At 37.2% G+C, this 21,095-nt stretch overlaps 1 protein-coding gene across 8 annotated transcripts; it reads right to left on the bottom strand.

Annotated features, from left to right (window-relative positions):
• Positions 1-7,124: 7,124 nt before the first annotated feature.
• Positions 7,125-19,259, bottom strand: atp6v0a1a (ATPase H+ transporting V0 subunit a1a). Of its 8 annotated transcripts, none has more exons than XM_044100081.1 (22): positions 19,057-19,258; positions 18,057-18,219; positions 17,608-17,686; positions 17,343-17,440; positions 16,660-16,788; positions 15,773-15,855; positions 15,355-15,481; positions 15,194-15,276; positions 15,017-15,110; positions 13,852-14,064; positions 13,607-13,757; positions 13,308-13,447; positions 12,990-13,147; positions 12,683-12,773; positions 11,650-11,768; positions 11,356-11,572; positions 11,150-11,257; positions 10,498-10,605; positions 9,972-10,016; positions 9,425-9,542; positions 9,145-9,316; positions 7,125-7,833 (listed from the first exon to the last, which is right to left on the bottom strand). In XM_044100081.1, exons 2-22 carry the CDS (start codon positions 18,171-18,173, stop codon positions 7,740-7,742), a joined length of 2,544 nt encoding a protein of 847 aa, XP_043956016.1. In that variant the 5' UTR covers positions 18,174-18,219; positions 19,057-19,258; the 3' UTR covers positions 7,125-7,739. The 8 variants fall into 8 exon arrangements, with proteins under 8 accessions (XP_043956016.1, XP_043956015.1, XP_043956017.1 ...); XM_044100080.1 differs by having other exon boundaries at positions 19,042-19,227; XM_044100082.1 differs by having other exon boundaries at positions 9,972-9,989; positions 19,057-19,227.
• Between the last annotated feature and the right edge of the window lie 1,836 nt (positions 19,260-21,095).

Below are 21,095 nucleotides of genomic sequence, written 5' to 3'. Positions count from 1 at the left end.
ATGTCATCACTAAAGTGATGATGACAAGTCTCCAGCTCAAGAAAAAAGTCAAGACAAATGTTGAACAATAGGGCGTAGCTTAATGTTACGGATCAGCAAGTCAAACATGTGAAGGGTGTGTCGGGAACAAACCCGGCTGAGGAGACGCGTCAAGCCAAACACATCATCATTTCTCATTTTCACATGAGGCATTGGCAGCTTTGTTCTCAGATGCATTCAAATCAGCAATGGCATAAGTACTTTCACAAGTTTTGAACTTCAAAATGTTCTTTTTTGATAAACTCAGTGCAGCTAAAAAAAGCCTATCATTACCATAGTTATTTTTGACTATGAATGGCTGCTAAAAACTGATATGTAGAATAAATGTTTATTGCATATAGAAAGCAGAAAGATTTCATCTTGCAGATATAAAGTCCTTTCCTTAAAGAGGCAAGAAATGTGAAGAATAGAACAGAAATGTTGGAGGATTAAAAATGTGTTCCCTTCATTTTTACAATCTATCTTTGCTGCATAGTTCAATCCCCAGGGTAAATAAGCTGTCTCCATTTATCACAGAAAGAAGAGACCACACAACTTGGCAAACCATTTGGATTTCTGTCTTAATAGATGGCAAGTGAAAGCCGTCATGCTCTGTTGCTTCACACAATCAGTACTAGATATATGGTTTTAAGAAATATCTTCTTCCGAAAGGTCCAGTTGTTCCAGAAAAGTGTATCTTACTTATCAGCTTCAAAAAGCAGCAACAAGGCAGGTTTTTTTTTTTCTTCCCTCCAGGGGGTGTTTTGGGGGCTCTAGTCACCCTTATTTGAAAGTAGGCTGACAGGAAAGGGGGAAGCAGAGAGGGCAAGACGTGCAGCAAATGTCGTCTGGTCCAGGAATCGAACCCATGACAGCCGCGTCGAGGATTCAAGGCCTCCAAATGTGGGTCACGCTACCCGCTACGCCACCGCAGCACGCCCAACAAGGCAGGTTTTGAGTTATTTCTGTTCAGAATATCAGAATTCACTAGATTTCTTACGTAAATACTCTTGAAGTTTAGAGAAGGTCCAATGACTGTGTGCTTTTAGAGTTAAAGGGTATGAGTTGATATGGGAGCCAGCAGAACCTTGGGATCAAAACATAGAAAAACAATCCAAACGTCACCTGACATTGTGTGCTGGACTCAAATTCTTCAAGTATTTCACAGAAACGAAGCCAAATGTGACGAATCAGACCCCGCTTGAAATTCTTCATGTTTAATTTCAGGAAGTTGACCAGGACAAAGAAGAGAGAACATTTCTTTCACGTGTCCCAGAAGTGCTTGCAAAAGAAAAACAGATGGGGAAGGAGAAACTTTCCAGCCGGGGTTGAACACCCGTAACCGCTGGTAATGCCTTTCTTATGGCAGCGAGGGAGGCAGAATCCTTTGGTTAGGCAGAGCTATTTATTCCCTCCTTGGAAACGGATGAAGAACAATAAAAGCCTTCTAAACAAAGAGTAGCTCAACCTGATGCTACTGCCTGTTTTCCCTCCCATCTGCGGTGGCAGTGCTCCCTCAGCATGGGAGCTCTTCTCGCACACAAGACATTCTGAAAACCACACAACTGGCCTGCTCAGCTCCAGGAGAACTTTTCAACTCAAAAGCTGGAAAAGAAACCAAACCATAACAAGAGACGCCGCTAAGTTATTCCACTGAAGGCTCGTTTTCAGCTAAGAGAAAGAAATAATACCATTGCCAGTTCCGCTGCTTGGACCCGCTGGTTCCAGTCCACATGCGTGCCCACTCATATTTGCTTAAACTCTAGCTATAAACACACTTGACCGAGGACCCACGGTGAACCTGAACTGGTAACAAACCTGGGAGGTGGTCCAGATTTCAGGCTGACAGGAATCGAAGTCTAGCGGTTTGGATCTTTGGGGCTCTTTCCCAACCCACAGCACTCTCTATGTTTACTACTATTGTGGATTAGAAAGTTTGAAGTGAAAACACACAAACTCTAGTACCACCTTGTGAGACATTGGGCCTTATTGCCATTACACATGAAGCTTAAATGTCAAACAATAATATATTTTTTTCGCTGAAACTGGATAATCAGTTACTTCCTTCAAACCACAACAAATATCATACAAACTAGATCTTCTCCATAGTCTCTACTACTGAGACTTTATCAGATAAATAATTTAGTATTTACTGCCAAATTTTGTTCATCTTCAGTATTTTATTGCTCATGAGTCAATTTACTGTCCTGAGAGAGCACCACACCTGGTTGCCTGGATGACACAAAATGTTTAACTGCTATTTAAGATAAAATATGTGAACTCTACATACTGCTGAATAAAATTTTCTCCATGCTCAGTGTAAAAGATGTAAAAGACAATGCACACAAAAACATACAGGGGCAACATAATGTGGGCATTTCCCACATTACAAATAACTCAAACTACTGTAGATGGAAAACCAGTGAATAAATTAAGTATATAAAAGAGCAAAGACTTTACAGAAAATAGTAGCATTATCAAAATAGTTAACAATCCATGTGAGGCTGAGACATTTAAACCCATGTGATTAGACAGTCTGCGTATAAAACGTGTACAGAACATACAGTTATGTAAGAGAGTTTGGTATCCTGATGGCCTGGAGGAAGAAGCTCCTGCTAAATCTGATTGTTCTGCCGTGCGCTTTTCCAGAGGGCAGAAGTTCAAATAATCCATCTGCAGGGTGTGTGAAATCTAGAGTCATAACTGTCTCAAATCATTTTTCAGCAACTTGAACAGCTGCTTCATTATGAGCAACCTTTATCCATGGCAAAGGTTGCTCATTCTCCTTGCACGTTCTCTTGTCTACTTGCGCTCATTGTGATTTTATCTGGTTGATGGACACAACGCAACGCACAATTGTGCTCCAACATAAAATGTTTTAAAATTAATATTTAAATTAATATCTGAAATGTGCGGTGTGTATTTCAGTTTTGCACATCTACACTGAAACATTCTCCAGGTCAGGTTTTTATATTACCACAGACTTGCAACTAAATTTAGGATTTTTGTCCTAAATTTGTCCCTGTTAACCTGTTAAAGCAAAGCATGGCTCCTTTCTATCAGGCATAGGAAGTTGAACGTAGATAAAAAAGTTATGTCTGCAAACTGAACTGCATATGTATATTTTTTTTCTTGCCACTTTACATAAAGGACTGATGTGTGAAGTGCACAACCAGCAGTTTCCTTCTCAACAGATTCTCGTACACCCATGTAAAATTTACAATTCATTGACATTTGTGGTTGTAGACTTGGAATATGAGGAAACGTTTAAAAGGTATAAATAATTTTGCAAGGATTAGAAAAATATTTTAAACGAAGGAAAAATGCAAACATGACTTCCGCTGTCAGACATTGTCACATCAGTGGAATAAGCTAACAGGAATATCTCAGTTTCTTTGTTGAAGGCAGGAGCAATAGAGCAGATCAGTCTGCTGTCATCATTTTTATGCAATTACCATTTGCCTGTTTTGGCTTCTTCTCTCTTTTCTTTTCGAGTTAAGCAAGTCTTTTACACAGAAATGAAACTTATTTATTTAAAGAACAATCTTACCTAAACATGTGGTCGTAAAAATACTTTCTGTTAGTTAGTTCTTCTATATAGTCTTACTTTCTCTAGCTCTATTAAAGAAACACTATTTTCATTACATGTTAATGCAGATATTAATCAATTTACACAAAGCAAAACTGGTTAGAAATCACAATTATCCTCATGTTTGTGTTTGTTTAGCTAATATTGTTAATTTTTTTGAGTTAATTCTGTCCTTTAAACAGAATTGGCATGTGTTTATACTGTTTTAACTTCTTAATAAACTTAGTTAAGTATTTTATTGGGATCTAAATTCATTAAAAAGTACAACAAACAAAAGAAGAAAAGGAAGACTCATAAATCAGTACTGTATTCCACATGTATTCTCTAGTCTAGACTAAAAGGTAAGGTTGGAAGAAAAACATATTTTCACAGAAAGAACATCATACCCCTGATGAACAGTGATGGCAGCATCGTGCTTTCTCCAGATAGAACTGAGGTTTTGGTCAAGGTGGATTAAGTTATGAATTCTTCTAAAAATCAATCAGTTTTTTGCACAACGCCTTCAAGTGTCTGTCATAAAGCTTAAAATTGTATTTTTCACCATCAGTGTAAGAGTAAGCATACATTCAAGTCAACAAAAATAATTACTTTATAAGAGGCAGAAAGTGTTTTAGCAGAAGTACTTTACCACAATATGCATTCTTGTCCAACAGCATTGCTGCACCTTTTGTATTTTTTTATGGTAACTATCTGGTTTTCAGTTAAATTGTCTAAGATAATATACTTAGTTTGTGCCTTTACATCATAGTACTGTTGACTTAGTGTGACAAGCTCAAAACCTCATTGGATAATCCAAAGAAGCAGCTTAATTTGAAAAAGACTACTATTTTGTGGGAAATGGGAAACTGAAAAATGAAAATAAATGGTTTTATGTATTCTAGTGTTTATTTTCCAACCAATACGTCTTCCAGATTATCTTACAACTTTTTAAAACTAAGCAAAAAATCTGCCAAGGAATAAAGCCTTGAAAGAATAATGCAGTTCAAATTCAGGTGGCATTAAAATGGCCTCTTATAACGATAAATGCCTTCAGACAATATGTAAAACTTAGATAAATGCATAATATTTAGAAGTGGTGGTTCCTGTAAATTGCATGTTTTGCATCTAAGACACATTTACTTCCATAACAACAGAGGCAGAAGTAATTTATCTACTCTTAGTTCTTTTGCTTTGAAATCTGACCATATAGAAAGAGAAATAACCATAGAAAGACAATCTGTCATTGCACACTGAAGTGCAAGATGTTCAAATCATGCCAGCAAAAACATAGCCGGTTCATGGGACATTCAGTATTTTTGGATTTTTCTGGCTGGAGAGACTCAGCATGTTGGTGTAGCTGCTTCTGGCTTATTGAAAAGCAAAGACTCCTCTATCTTCTGCGCCTAGATCAAGAAAGCACCAAAGCTCGAAGCCACAGAACAGCTGCAAAAGCATCCACTATCCCAAAGAAAAATCTACTATAAACTTAGACAAACTGGACATTCCTGTTCTTTGTCCTGCCAAGTTAAAGTGCACTCAGTCAGATAACGGGCATAATAATAAAGCTCACTGTTAATGGGATTTTTCCTTTGAAAGAGCAGATTTAAGGTGTCAGAAAGCATAAACATGGCAGAATATCTGGGGCTCTTATGCAAGCTTGCCCCCAGCCCTGGTTGTACATGACACACTGGGAATCATCAAATTAAATGAGCTTTTCTAAGAAAAAACTAAAAGATAAATACAGAGGTCTATTATTACCTTGGGCGGTTGTAAAGTAGAAGCCCCCCTCTGGAGACATGTGACTGGAGAACATGAAGTTCCTCATTCCAGAGTGGCTGAAGATTTTAATAGTCAGGCCTCCCAAGACGCCAGGAGGAAGAAGTACTTTTTTTAGACTTTCTGATTGCTCCACTTTCACCTTTTAGTGGGTTGAATTATTTCTCTTTTTAAAGGCTGATACTTCCACTTTGCTTTTATGTTGCAAATGACAATAAAATTATCCGTTGCGGTTAAGGACTTAGATAAACAAGATCCATATTAGCCTATTTATTTCTAACACTGAATCGGTGTGCAGGTGAATTTGTCAGCTGGTGCATTGAGTGAACCGTTCTGCACAACAGTAACACACTGGATTTCAGTTTCACTTTTCAACTCAACTCAATTATAACAAATTGTTTTGATGGTGAATTGAATGGTTCCTGTAAAATGGAGTCAAATTCATAAAACAATATATAAATATACATTTATTTCCTGCTCTGTAGGTACAACTTTAAGTCATTTAAATATGTTAAATAAATAGGAGGACCTTTGGTTTAAACACAAACTATATATGCAAGGTAGATTTTTTTTTTTTATTACAACCAAAACACTGAGACAAAGAGGATACATTTTTTGCAGAGCAGAAAATGTTGAACAGCGCCCCCAAGAGGAACAACAACACAGCAAGACCTAAAGTAAACTACTTCTCATTTATTTATATAAACTTCTAACTATGTAAACTGACTTTACTTTGGTAGTTCAATTAAATAATAAAACTCTCAATGCATAGATAACTATAAATTATTATTTCAGGCATTTATTTCTGCTTATATTTGATTATTATGACATACATCTAATGAAAACCCCAACTATAGTTGTTCTCAAAATTGGAATATTAACACAAGAACAATAAATAAATGTATAACCTTCACAGTCATTAGAAAAAGTGTCCAACAGACAGTCACTGACACCATACACAAGGAAGGTAAACTACAAATGACCATTGCTAAATGAGCTACCTATTCAGAGAGAAGCACATCCATGGAAAGCTGAGTGGAAGGAAAAACGCCTTGCACAAAAAAAAGTAAAACCATAGGTTTGAGATGATAATGCCCTTTCAGAAGTGTGAAGATGATTTGCAAAGTGTGGAATAAAGCTCCAACTGTATCATTTACTTGTATTGAGCCACTTTTTGCCAGATACAAAATCTCAAGTGTCTTAAGAACAAAAATATCTCGACTGTCCAACACAGGCTAAAATTCATCTTTCTAAATTAAAGTTAATTTTGCACTAGATTTAAAATTAAAGGTCAAAGAATGTGAAGGAACAGGACAGAGAAAGAATCCAAAATGCTTAAGATGATCTGAGTAGCAGTGCCATCTACTGGTCAACTGTAATGAAAGCACAGGTCTGTTCAGTACATTCCACTGTTCCCTCTGCTGACAGAGGGAACAGTGGAATGGAAACGCTGATTTAATTTTCTGTTCAGTCGTATTTGGAAGAATTCAGAATGTCCAAGCTGCTGACATGATCAAAGCGCCTGCTTTAATGAGCAGTACTTGATTAACAGTTGCAACTGTAAGGCACATAGAAAACTTATGGAGAAACTCAAAATTTTAAACAGTAACACTTTTAAAACGTCTTATACTTGTGGTATTATTATTATTTAACAGTCTTTCACAATTTCAGAAGGTTTTAAAGCAGGAAGTGGTCTGGCTAACAGACACTCTGTTGCAACAGGATACTGACGTCTTGAAAAAGGAGGACAAAAACAACTTAAACCAGTTCTTCTCAGTTTATTGACATAGTTATGGACAAGGTCAACCATTTCTAACAAACGACCTTAACATGTCTGCTTGCTGCTTTAAATCCCTTCTACGGCTACAGAAATGTGTAATGAAATACTGCAGATTACTACAAAGGAACTGTGTGCAGATTATTCATCTCTTTCATGTATAGCAACAGGAAAAAAACTAAGTGCTATGTTATATGCATTTGCCCTCATTCAAAGTTTTGCAATTCTGTGAGTTTTCTCTGCAATAACAAAAGCTTCAAATACAAACACAGGAGACGACACAAGGACGAACATTTCTATCGCTGTCTAAACTTCAGCAGAGGGGATATCTAGTGTATCATGTTGAGGATTCTTCCAACAAAGAACAGCAGTAAAGATTTTATAAAGAAGAAGACAATATAAATAATATTAAAGGAAATAAGACAGATTAAATAGAGCTACTATAGGATCACCAAGTCATGAGTCGTTGCCAGAGTTGTTCTGGTAATGTGGAGATATAATCACACGCACACACAAAAAAAGCACAATAACAGCAAAAAAACGCTTTTGGACAACACACAGACTGAAGTTATGAGAGAACCAGGCGTAAAGAAAGCCGTTTCATTCTTCAAATCTTCCCTCTAAGATGCTTTCAAAGGTGAAAGGGAGAAATTTGAAGCCTTGACCTACGTAGAATTTGTTCTGGAACTCCACCCTGAGGGAGGAAATAGGAGATACAGTGAAAAACCATTAGGCAAGAAGAGTTTCACATAATAACCTCGTCAGGAATACAGTGGTGATGGATAGCAGGCTGGGGTAAAGTTGAATGGAGCAGTCAAAGCCCGTGACCCCTGTTCCTGATTCCAGCCTGTAGTCACTCTTGTTTATATTATGAATCTGGCTCTGGAGCCAGAGACACCCAATACTCCTCACTTCAAGAAAATGATCAGGAGCTATTTTTAAATGTCCAGTCTGAAACGACAGCTGGATGACCAATTATCTAAGGAGCCAGGAATACCCATCATTCCTAAGTCTGACTGTTGTAAAAAAAAAAAAAAAAAAAAGTAGATGAACCTTTAAAACATTTTAAAAACAAGAATTAGATTTTCTGGGGAGCACAACATCCACTCTTTGACTACATATTTAACAATTAAATAGATTCAGGCTTTTTCTAAGGAACAAAATGTTATTTTTCTGCTTTGACCTCACTGTCTGGTAAGATAACCCAAACAAATTTCCTACAGCTACAAGGGAAATTCACTCTGAAACAGAAATGATGTACCTGTACAAAACAATATCTTCTACTGCAGTAGTTCCATAAATAACTCTTCAGATTTCCTGCCTAATGATATGCACTAAGAATTATTTTCTATCTGCATTCCATTTGTAGTCACAACTTGGAAATTCTGACTTCTGAGTTGGAAAAAAAAATCATCTGGAATGCCACTCTGAGTTTGGACTTCACACTCAGAAAGTCAGAGATCCAATATGGCAACTTCTCACATCAACAATAGTAAGATGTGGTGAAAACAAGTTTATTTTACAACACACACTTGTAAAGGTGAATCTAAAAATTTGTGTTACATGGACCACTTGCATTGATAAACGAACCAATAAAAAGTGAAAAAAGTGGAAGTGAAACGCAAGAGTTACAGAAATAGCTACATGGGCCCTGCCATATTGGAATCCTGTTCATTTGAAAGTTGTTAACTCAGTTTTATCTTCCAGTTCCAACTTCCGACAGAAATGGAACACAGCTTTACTTATGAAATAATTTAGCTAGACATGAATTTGTCTCTGCAGAAGGAACACAGTAGCCACCAGGTGGAGCCATCACTCTGAAATTAATTTACACTCCACAGGAAAATGAAGGAGTCACAAAAATAAATGATTTATTCATTTATTTAATAAGTGATTAATGTCACAATGAAACAGATAATATAAATATTGTAGTATTCATGAATGTCAAAGCATTAGCAGTATTAGATAAATCGTTATACAAAACAACGATGGATAGAAAACTTACCAGTGCAGTCGAAGTGCATGCAGAAAGGCAGACAGCCCTTCCATAATGAGCAGAATGGCAACTGAGAGAACAGCAAAGAAGTAAAAGATGATGGCCAGAAGGATGAAACCGGCAAAGCTTCGAGATGAAAGGCCGATGCGCATCACCATGGACCAAAGCACCTCTGACAGTTCTGTTCATGAAAACATGCAAGACATTAAAAAAGAAATTATGACTGTTTTATGGGTTTAATAACATGTTTCTGAAAATGTGTGTGTGTGACGCTTGTGTTGTTCCTTACGTGCATGAGCGAGACTGAGGGCCCAGAGCCGCAGATAGGAAGCAGTGTTAGAGATGCAGCCAAGGCAGTACTCAATGGTGTGAATGGCCTGATGCACAGCCGTATCTGCAAAGTTAAACTGTGGAAACAGAGACAAACGCATCAGCAATATAGTTAAAGCAGAATGTCTCCAAGTCCTGGGGCCCACAAAAGAAAGAATCTGGCTCACTGTACGTGCATGATCATTAGAGTAACTAATAGGGGAGCTGTTATAAATGAAGCAACCTCCAAATTAGTAGAGGAATTGTCCTCTTTGGACCCTGTGAACCCAAAGTATCAGCTGCTCTACTGATGCGTCATGCACATCACCGAGACCTCAGGGAAGCATTGATCTACTGATGCCCCACATCTGATGAAACACCTACAATGCACCAGCATACACAAACATACCCACAACCAACAAACCTAAGGGCAAAAGCCGACGAGGCGAGTTGCAGTGAGAGAAGAGAACCGAGACATGCATGTTTTACAGTAAGTGAAAAAGGTGCAGCATTAACTCCGATCCTACCTCTTCCTCCTCAGGGGCCTTGAAAGCAGGTAACAAAAGGGAACTCTTGGTTATTGAAAACACATCAAGAGACAAACATCAAGAAAAGAAGTAGAAGAAAACAGTTATACGTTTGGGCATTTCAGCATTCTGCCCACACACAAACAGGCAAAACTAGGTTATCTGTTTAAATTTAAATAGATAACTAGGCTATAAGAGCAGTAGGATGAATGAACAGCATGTCACAGAAAGTTGCACGCACAGATAAAATCACATAAGCATTAAGAAAAATATGGAAAGAAGGAACAACAATCCACCCTTATCCATAATTGATGTTTAGTTTTACCACAGTGGAAGTGGAAACATGAGATTAGGTTTCAGCTATGGCTGAGTGGCTGAATTATTCAAACATGTGAGAGGATCATTTTACTGCCATCTGCTCTCTCAACAAACTGCTGAACTGCTGTTCCTTCTGCATTGTAAACAATCTGTATGAAATCATTTCAAATACAAATATGAATTGTCGTCGGAGCGACATTAAACTTACCTCAGGTTCATCCTCAGACTGCTGTGCGAGCTGGTCGTGCTGGATGATTTCCGCCTCGTCCTCGGTGGGACCGTTGCCCACTCGGACCCCTCCAAAGTTCTGTGTGCCCTAAAGAATAAGGAGGCAAAAAGGGATAAATTAGGGCTGCAAATAATTATTAGTAAAAATTAATCAAACAAAAAAAATCAGCAGATGCTGCAGATTTTTCATTCAAGTCTTGTTTATACAATATTAGAAACACATTAAAAGATGCAAATACACAATTCAATTCATGGTTTTAAATAAGAACACAAACATATTAATGGCTTGATAAAAATAACAGGATTCCTATGCCAGTTGAAACATCCTTTCCTTGATCAATGTAAACAAGGGATGCTTCTGTAGTGAAAAAATACATATAAAAAATATTAGTGTACGGATGATTTGTTATTTAGAACCGATCAATATCTGGATAGTCAAGATTGCATAATAGGATTTTTTTTTTTGAAGAATTTGAACTGGGTGAAGCTAAAACTAAGTATATACATTTGTACAGTTTTTCTCCAAGTGTATTGTTCTTTCAACAAATGGTCTTTTTTGAGTATGTTCATTGCAATTAACAATTACCACAATTAATCGTTTTATCCTTAACTCCAAGACAGTTTGATCTTACCAGATGTTTTTGCCACAAATACTGTCTCCGTAAAACCAGAGTTTTCACAACCAACATGCAGGGAACACATGCTAAGGCAATTATGACCAAGAATATTTGCAGCCCCATCTACAGAGACAACAGAGAAAACCAGAAAGAAAAAAAAAATCAGCTTCCTGTGCTTATCCCTAATCTAAACGTCATAATTTTTACACAGTAGGTCTAACCTGCCCCCTGTAGAGAGGTTTGGTACTGGGGTCATTGTAGTTGAAGAGAAACATGTTAATGAAGGCAATGAGGAGACTGGGAGCATCTCTGGAGGTGCGGGCATCATAAGACACCCACTTATAGAATATCAGAATGACCAAGTAGCCAAACAGACTGGACATGAAGACAATCTCTGGGATGAATCCCAAGTAGATGTTCAGTGGCTTTTTGAAATACCTGCAGAAATGCACATCATTCCATCAGTTTGTTATTTAATCCGATGAAACGGAAACCAAGCAAAGACATCAACTCACAGATGATTGAAGAGACTTAGAGAGACTCCAAAAAGCATGTGGATGACTCCTAGGATAACAGACATCTTCATCTTGAAGGAGTTCAAAAATGTCAACTTGTTGATAGAAATACTCCATATCTGAAAAAAATGCAAAAAAGAAAAAAAAATGTTAAAGAACCAAGTGTAGCACATTAAATTTAGTAATGATTAGAGATCCACCAATCAGGTGACAAAATGAGTTGCAGGTTATTTGACAGACCAATAAAAATAAAAAACAATCACATTACATTTATATTCTTGAGGACCAGAAAATGACATCAAAAATGATAAAAGGTATAAAATTCAATAAGTTTGGCAATGCATGTGGCTTATCAGGCAGTATGTGCAGAAACAGCTATTTAAGCATTTTTACAAGATGGAAAAAAGACTGGAAGCAGCATTGTAAATCTGATTTGCATGACTTTAGGCCTGTGCTGAAACCTATTTCCACTCTAAAACAGTAATGCAAATTATTTTGGAGGAGCAATGTATTGTGATTTGAGAAAATGTCCCACATTGCTTCAGAGAATTGAGCATTTAGGTCATAGGAATCATAAAAATAATTATCATTATTTAATATTAATAGTAATTTGTTATTTTGCTTTATGCTGAAACAGATGATGTCTTAAAACTGACAATTTGTGATGATTTCCAAATCCATTCAATACAGAAAAATATTTATTTTTTGTAGTTGTAACTTTCTATGATATTTCCATTCAACTTCAAAAAAGCACATCAAGAAAATAATAATGATGCATTTATAGCCTAAAAATTGTGGTAATTTTTAGTTTTTCTGCCTTTACTAAATCTGAAAGCATTCATATTTTGTCAGTTTCTGGTCTGCAAATTGAAGATCAGACAGAAGGGAAAACTTTGGCCGTTTAATTGGTGCCTCTCAAGTATGTAAACCTTGCTAATGTAGGAAATGTTCATTTTAAAGGAGCAGCATTACGAAAGATAAAATAAAAACAAACAAATAAAAGGAATATGTTAAATAAATCCTAAAGATTTACTGGATCAATTCCAATGGGGTATGGCCCTTTAAAAACTCCCTCCACTGCAGGATCCAACTGCAAGGCCGTGTTGCCTTCAAGTGTGTCAGTTCTAAAGAAAAGAAAAAAAAAAGAAAAGAAACACAGAATTGTTAACTTTCCTTCAACTGGAGCAAAAAACAGTGACACAACAGTCTAATAAATATTTTCTTTGTTGTTCTAAAGAATTACAATTTTGGCTCCTAGCATCAGCTGGCAAAAAGTAAATGCACAGCAGTGATGTTACTTTTAATGCAATGCTGAGTACATTTCCATCTGTGATACTTACGTCCAGTTGCCTCCTTTAAACATGGATCTCACGCTCCATCCAGAGCCAAACATATTGAGGGACTTTGAGAAGCAGTCGTTGTAAATAATACCAGTGTACATTGAGAATATTCCCATCAGCAGTATGATATAGCGTCCTGCAAACACCATGTTGAATATCTGCAACAAAAAAGTGTCAATGAGGAATCAGTTCAAGGAAAGAAAACATGGATATGAGGATTTAAAACAAGACTCAAGTGATCAGGTTTTGTAAAATACTACAGATTCTCTGTGGCTCAGCAGACTGGGATTGATGAGGTGATGCTGAAACAATCCATACCTCGTTATCATTCTTCTGGGCCATCAGCCTGCTTTCTCTTATCACAAGGTAGAGAGCAGCGCAGGTCATGAGTGTCCCATGGCCCAAGTCACCAAACATGACAGCAAACAGGAAAGGGAAGGTAATAATGGTGTATGGCGCTGAAGACAAGGATGCAGGCATCAAACGAAGAGGACGGGGGTGATGGATGTGGTTGTACATGAAACGAGTGAAACATGTCAATGAGCATGAGCCAACAAGGTGAGCATGGATAACCAAAAATGACGGAGAGGACAGGAAGTGTGAGAAACCGTCAGTACCTGGGTTTATTTCACGGTAGGTGCCAATCCCATAAGCGTCCACAATGTTCTGGAATCCAGAGGTGAACTTGTTTGTCTTGTTATATGTGGGTGGGGTCTGTTTGGTTTGCATTCGATTGAGAATGGAAGGCACAGTGGAGCCACTCTTCTCCTAAGAAAAACAAAACCCAAGACAAATGCTTTCACTCAAGTTTAAAAATATACACCAGAACGCAGAAATCCCCCCAATCCTCAAGTTTACTCACCGTCCCCCTCCGCAGTGCAAACTGGATGGAGTCCATGTCAGACACAGGACACCACACCTCAGCAATCAGACACTTCTGCGTGACGTCAATGTTGCAGAGGTTGAGGGTGTGGTAGATGGCCTTCATCTTCCTCACCTTAATGAACCACACCCTGACGGTCTTGGCCGCAGCCTGCAGGACCCTCTGCCTGTGATCTTCAGTCTGGTTCAGAACCTTTATGACCAGAGGCAGACATCTCCCACATGAGTGAATCGACTTTAACTGTATATTTATACATATGAGCTACAGGACGCTTAAAAGACAAGTATAGGTATACCACAGCTTGCTTTGTTGGCACCCAGAAATGAATATTGATTACTTTATCAGATCAAGATGCATTCTTGGTCCCTCCCTAGGAAAGATTTTCCCTTTTGCCCTGAAAAACTTGTATTTTGCTCCAAACAGGATAAAACATTAACATTGAGTTGTATTTACAATTAACCAGCTGTCTCATCCACTGGATGTTTCCATAGTAGATAGCAAAACTATCCTCATGTGTGCTGCTGTATGAATCACATTCAACATTAAGTCCTGATCAGCAAATAGCAGGACATTTAAGCACTGTGTTCACACCTGTTGTTGAGGCAATGTCTCATTCTGCAGACAGCACTCTAAATAACTTCTGCTCACATGTACTAAAAGAATATCAGTCCATCCACAAGGTTTCCCAACAGGTGTTGAGCTTTGCCCGATATGTTATACGTCATGCTGGAATTCTGTGTAATACCATATTGTGATAATATTATTCTTAAAGTAAATTCTCAGAGTATCTGCTAAGACTTACATCAAAAGATATTGTAATGAATGTAAAAAAAAAAACTAAAAAAAAAGTGATCAATCATTAGTCAGTAAAGATAAATAATTGTCCTGGGCTACTTTACTTCTGAGGAGCAACCTATACAACAAAATGTTCTTCCAGCGAACAAATTTAGAAGTTCCCAAATTCCCAAATTTAGAAGGGGTATAATGTTGCTCTGAATCTAAGGACGAATTAGTGCAAAGAAAGGGCGTTTAGTCATATCAGAGAGCTAGCTAGAATATAAACAAGTTTAAAATCTGAACAGAAATAGAAACAAAAACAGACCACTATAGCAAAAAAGTCTGTTTTTTCTGTAGGTTTATTCACCATTTGCAGATCATCAATGCGAGCATTCACTCCTGCAAGCATCTCTTTCCTCTCTTGGGGGGTTTCTGGACAGGGGTATAATGTTGCTCTGAATCTAAGGACGAATTAAAAAGCAAAAGAAAGCTATTAGTTATGAAAAGGTCATCCCTCACATTGTTAGGATGCTGACTCACTTACCCCTCACAGATTTTCTTAACTCTATTCTTCAGCTGGTCTCCCTGGAAAAATATGATGAAGACGGACTTGTGGACCTGGTCACCCTGAGAAAACATTGCTAGGTTAGAAATCAGAGTAAAACCTCTAAACATCTGATTAAACTGTTTTTGAACAGCACTGACTGAGGTTGGGTCCTCTAGGGGGTCTTCTATATCTGCCTGCCGCAGGAACACATTTCCTCTGCAAACTCTCCACAACATCCTCTCAAATGTGGGAATACGTTCCCTGCCGATGACTCCAGCCACAAATCTGAAGCACACAAATTGAGAAACAATGTTTTGTTTTATTTTTCTCCATTTGGTTTTTATTTACTTCTTTGCTTATGCTTAAAACAGCTATAAAGGAAATTGAAAAGGAATTTGCTATTTAGAGTGATTTTTTTGCTTTAGAGGATCATCCCTCCTGTCTAGAAAAGAGCTTAAAAACGTAATGTGTGGGTGGTGTTTACGAGCCTTAAAGCACAATATGAAAATCCTCCAAATGAGACGGAGAAAACAGCTTAATCCTTTTAAATTACACAAGTGTAGAAAACTGACTCACCCAAGTCTGAGAGGAGCTACTCGGATTGGCTCATTGGGATCCAGGAGAATGGAGGACTCTTCAAGCAAACTGGGATCTTCCATCTGTCAAACAGAAAAACAAACCACAATACACATTAAGTCATCATACTTACTCCCAGATCTGATTTAATGTGCACACATTTATTAAGTCCCACTTTAAAAACAAAAACAAAAAAAACCCTCCTGACCTTATTAAGAGAAACTTAGTCAGAGGAGTTTCTATTCAATAAGCAGCTGACCATCTACTTGTTATGAGCTCTGATTTAGGTGAATGATTCATCTAAAGAAGTTGTAAAAGATCCCCCTGCGCTGTCGGTTTACACAGTTTTGCTTGAGAAGGCAGTGAAGTGGAAATAATGTTGGCCAAAGGTTGCTTAAGCACAGACAGGATCTTGTATTTAATACCACTTCGGCTGACGGAGCAAACAGTGCATTTACTATGATGACTGACTAGCCTAGATGCTGCAGTCATGTGAACAACTAAGAAAGATTATGAGTGAAAAAACCTTTTGTTAAAATCGAGTAGAAATAAGTGCAGCTTTGTGTTTTGATGAGAGCAATATTAACAGCTGTGAAATGTGGTACAGACAAAACAGAAAATAAGTCAATTAGGGAACACAACTTATTAATATATTGATGTAGTTAAAATACTGATGTCATCATGTCTTAATTTTTGAGTATTTGAGGTACCATATAAATAAAATGTGAGCAATTGAAGCTACGTGTAGATTTAATTTGGGGTGTTGCAATCTTCAACAGAAACAACTACCAAATTCACAGTCATCTGTTTCTTAATAAAAACGTAATGTGTAAAACCAAGAAGCAGAAAACAACACTTCAAAGGTCTGTAAAAGAAATAAAACCGACCTCATTGAAAAACTGCTGAGTACGGTGCAAAATGTGCTTGAGTTCAGTCAATTCCAGGAAGTTCTTCTTCAGGGCCTCCTGGTTGGTGTTTATTTCCTTCAGCTCATTCTCAAGCTTCTCAAATGTAGCCTGAGAGGGACAATATAAAAAGAGAGAGTAAGGATCCAGAGCTCCATTTTTAAGAACTCTGAAGTCAATATCCATACTTTGAGGGTAATTTTTCAACACTAAAAAATAAAAAAACTAGTACTAGTAATCAAAAGATAAATTATTCTGTTAACTGACTTTACATACACGTAGTTTCTAAATGTTCAGAATATAGACTTACATCCAAAAGAGATCACAGCAGGAAACTCATAAATATACACTCTGCCATTATGCGCCAAGCCCCCAAAATTACTCTTCCTCCCTCACAGCTAAACACACGAGGAATCAGTTCTGAGCGGCTTCAGATCAAAAACAAAATCAAAGCATGATTTTAGTATTTTTTTACAACTCTTGCAATAAACTTATAAAACTCTTCTTGCACTTATTGTGTTCTCATAGCCATCTTTATTGCTTCATAACTTCAGCTAATGAAATGCATTGGACTCCAACCTTTATTACATGATTAATTGAAATACAAACATAAAAAATACAGACTTGCTGCATGAAGGCTTATAAAAACAGAAGAAAACAATTACCTCCAGATCAATCATGTCCCTTGGAAAAGGAACTTCAGGGTTTTCTCCTGTGTCCATTATTGGAATGTTGGCCTTCTTAATTTCTTTTTCAACAAATCCTGTCGAACAATTGTTAAAGGCAAACAAGTAAACTTAAAAACAATGGAATCTCACACAAAGCAGAAGGTTTTAAAGCATGTCAAACAGTGTTTTTAGTGTTAAAAACTGACAGAATCAATTGCTTCTGAATTTCTAAAAAGTTTATTGTACAAGAAGAAAAGCTCACTCAGTTTGCGATCCATCTCCTCACATCGCCGCACTTCATTAACAAACTTTCTCTGGAAGACGTTTACATCAGGATTGAGCTTCAAAAAAAAAAAGAAGAACAGAGATCAGTGACAAAACATACTTGCTCAACTGATAATTTCTTACAACTGCTGCAGGGTGTTAAAGCCTGATAAGGTCTTAAGTTGTTGCAGAGGACTCTTCTATTATACTCATCCTATATTCACAGACAACAAACTGCCTTGAGACTACTTAGGAAAGGGTTTTGTCATGCCTGGAACGAGGAGTCAGCTGTGAGCACATGACCCAAAGGGCTTCCACCATCTAAACAGCACTACTAATGTAGCCAAATTTTATTCACCTAAACAAAGATGACTAGTACATTCTGCAACACTGAAAACTGCACTTTCAGATAGGAAAATCCAAAGACAACAAATATTGTGTACTTACATCACGGAACTGAACCATCCCAATCTCTCCCAGTTCACTGACACAGCAGTAGGCAGCTTCTGATTGGAGGAAGAGCTGGGCCAGGGTCATCTCTTCACTTCTAAAGAGTTCCCCCATGGTGTTGATGGCTGGGAGTGCCCAGCACTTTTCACTCAATCAAGATCTATGGAAAGAGAGCATTCATTATTGACTGTGAATATTAACTGGAATAATTTAACAGATCATCCATTCATAGCATTTCTGCACTCCATCTCTAATGGCAGAGGTCCATAAACAACCGAGTGTCACTTTTACACTTTGTGCTGCACCCAAATCATATACCCATAACAACACCGCTGTTAGTGGGCATGTGACAAAAACATAAAAAAGGCTCAAACAATCCGGTTGAAGTGAAATGGGTTAGCACTTACTGATTGGCTCTTGCTAAATTTATTGTTCAAATTAACTTAGTAGATATTAACACTTTAGCTTTAGCATGCAGCAGCTTCTTACACAAAACCCAGTTTAAATGAATACCTTGAAGCTAAAATGCATAACGACCACACAGCGCTAATCCGGGGATTACAATGAGTCAGCTGACTTGTTCAAGATTCAATAGCAACTCCATCAACGCTATATAAACCCGTAAATTCTGTTTCTTTTTTATATAGTTACCTGGATAATGCCTCGTTTTTTATTCACTCAATAAGTACAGAAAAATATTAGGAGGTTGTCCCATTACCGTGGGTTAATTTGTCAACCCTCCGAATAGCCGTGCTAAACCGTTTTCTTTTGCTAAACGAAAAGAAAACATCACTTTCACTCAAGCTAATGTTAACTTTGTCGTGTACTTCACTTAAGTAGCTACAACACTTTAAATATAAATTAAAACTAGCTAACTCTGATAAAAGCTATCGACTATTTAGCACACCTGTTGAGCAATATTTAGCAACTTTTGCCACCGTAGCACGTCGACACTACATTATAGTAAGTTCAAAATGCTTACAGTCGGTATTCTTACAATTAAAGTGTGGACTGTAGCCTTTCTCCTCTTTTCGCCCCCGTTCACTTTCCTCTCGTTTGTTTGTAGAGTAGTGGTCCAAGGAAAGGAGTCAACGCAGATCACCAAGGCGGAAGGATCATCCTGGTAACGAGTATCGATTGATGCGTTCACACGTCACGTGACCACTAACTGTGGGCTCTATTGGTTCAAAAGAAGTGCCTCGAGACGTCTCTTAGTTTAGCTATAAGCTTTTATTTTGAAAAACATGAAAAAATTACGGCGTAGCACACGGTTTTGAGTAGTTTATCGCAAAGACATCTGTTGAGTCGAAACAAACATGGAGCAATTTCTGACTATTTTAGAACAGTATTGTGTTTGACCAGTAACAATACAAATGAGGTGCAACAAAAATACCGGAAAGAAAAAATAAAATACTCAAGGGCTTCAAAATCTCTCTATACTACTCTCTAGTGAACAGATCATGTAACTACATTCATGCTTTAATATTTTATACCTTAAATTTGAATATTTACGTATTTTGAATGTTTCAGCTAAAAATTGGGAGGTCTTGACTATAATACCGATTTCCCTATTATATGACTGTGACCTCCAAAAATTTCGTAAAACTTCAAACACAGCATCTTTAAACATCTTTCTCATACTCACAAGTTGAAAAGCTTAAATACTGTACTGGATTTATTGCTAATACTTAATACCATATAATGACACTGGCCTGACGGCGAATTTAATTTACAAGTTATTGTCAGTTTCATAAGTTAGTTTACTTTATTTTGAAAGTATTTTCCGGAATTCACAATGTTCTTCTTGGTCACTAATTTACGTTTGATCAAAATAGAATGAGTAAAGTAAGGATAGTATAAGTATATTTTGACCCCTAGGTGGTATATAACCTATACTTTTAAAGAGAAAAGTTGTAATCATTTTTATTAAATGCACCAACCAACTGACATGCCTGTTTGTAAAGTATGACTATTGTTGTTTAAAGCAACACTTGCAACATTGATGTTACTGTATCAAGCTCATCAATTATTTTGTCTGAGACATATTTTCAGATAGTTTTTAACTGGTATGATTTATGATCACAAAACAATATGTTAATACAGTTTCTCTCAGTTGGTGCATTTCTCAGAGCAGAATTGAAATTCTCAAAACTACATGTTCAATCTTCAAATCATTGTGTCACTTGTGCTCATCAAGAAAGCAATTCCTTATTCTTTTGAACAAGTTGCAAATCTTTTTGTACATCAAGTGATTATGTACAATTCTCTTCTTTTTCCTAAACCCTTAATTGCTTATTTCATGTTGATCAAAATGTATTATACAGGTGTCTGATGAATTGCTGCACCCTCCACAACATTCAAAACACTTAACAATGAAACCTGACTGTCTTATCCATACACAATGAAACAAGGATTTGTCATTGTGAGGCACTGGCAAGTTTATTGATACAAATATTTATTTTTGTGAGATGAACTAAGGATTTTGAAAAAGACACTGAGTTTTAAAGGTAATCAACAGTCTTTTGCTTTTTGTACGAATTGTTTTGAGAAATGCAATTATTGTTTGGCAAATGTCAAAAATGATTTGATAAATGCATCAAGGCAACTGAGAAAAAACTGTGAATGCACTAAATGTTACAGTAAGCTCACAACAAGCCATTTTATATGAGATATTTATTTGCAGATGTGTTTTATCCAGCTCTCGATCTCAAAAAATATGCTAAAATCATGCTGTTAATAACACCAAACACACTATTTAAATTAAAGTGTACACAAACACTGAAGTAAACTGAATCCAGTTTAAAATGATAGACAGACAGACAGATAGACAGACAGATGAACAGCTGTTGCTTTTGGAGCTTCATCAAGTTTGTTTTCATGTTCTAGATGTTTTCTGTGATGTTTCCATTAGAGAGCCTCACCTTGCTGTTTTATTTGGGAGTGTTATGCCACTAAGAGGAGGGGGTCTACAGACATTCTGCTTAGGCAACGAATGGGGTGGAGCTGCAGCAGTAGGCTGGTACTGGGTGGAGGCTG

Source organism: Gambusia affinis, linkage group LG19 (assembly GCF_019740435.1).
Source record: "Gambusia affinis linkage group LG19, SWU_Gaff_1.0, whole genome shotgun sequence".
Taxonomy (NCBI): domain Eukaryota; kingdom Metazoa; phylum Chordata; class Actinopteri; order Cyprinodontiformes; family Poeciliidae; genus Gambusia; species Gambusia affinis.
The sequence above is the reverse complement of the archived record's forward strand: the minus strand, read 5'-3'. Positions and strand labels throughout refer to the sequence as shown.

Bases quoted from the DNA above. Each gene is read 5' to 3' on its own strand.
- atp6v0a1a (XM_044100077.1), bottom strand. From the start codon at position 18,173: ATGGGGGAACTCTTTAGAAGTGAAGAGATGACCCTGGCCCAGCTCTTC. The intron at 10,606-11,149 runs GTAAGATCAAAC...CTTATTCTTTAG, and splicing joins ATTTGTGGCAAAAACATCTG to GGCACACAGAACTTTGGAGG. The intron at 7,834-9,144 runs GTAAGTTTTCTA...TTCCTCCCTCAG, and splicing joins CATGCACTTCGACTGCACTG to GGTGGAGTTCCAGAACAAAT.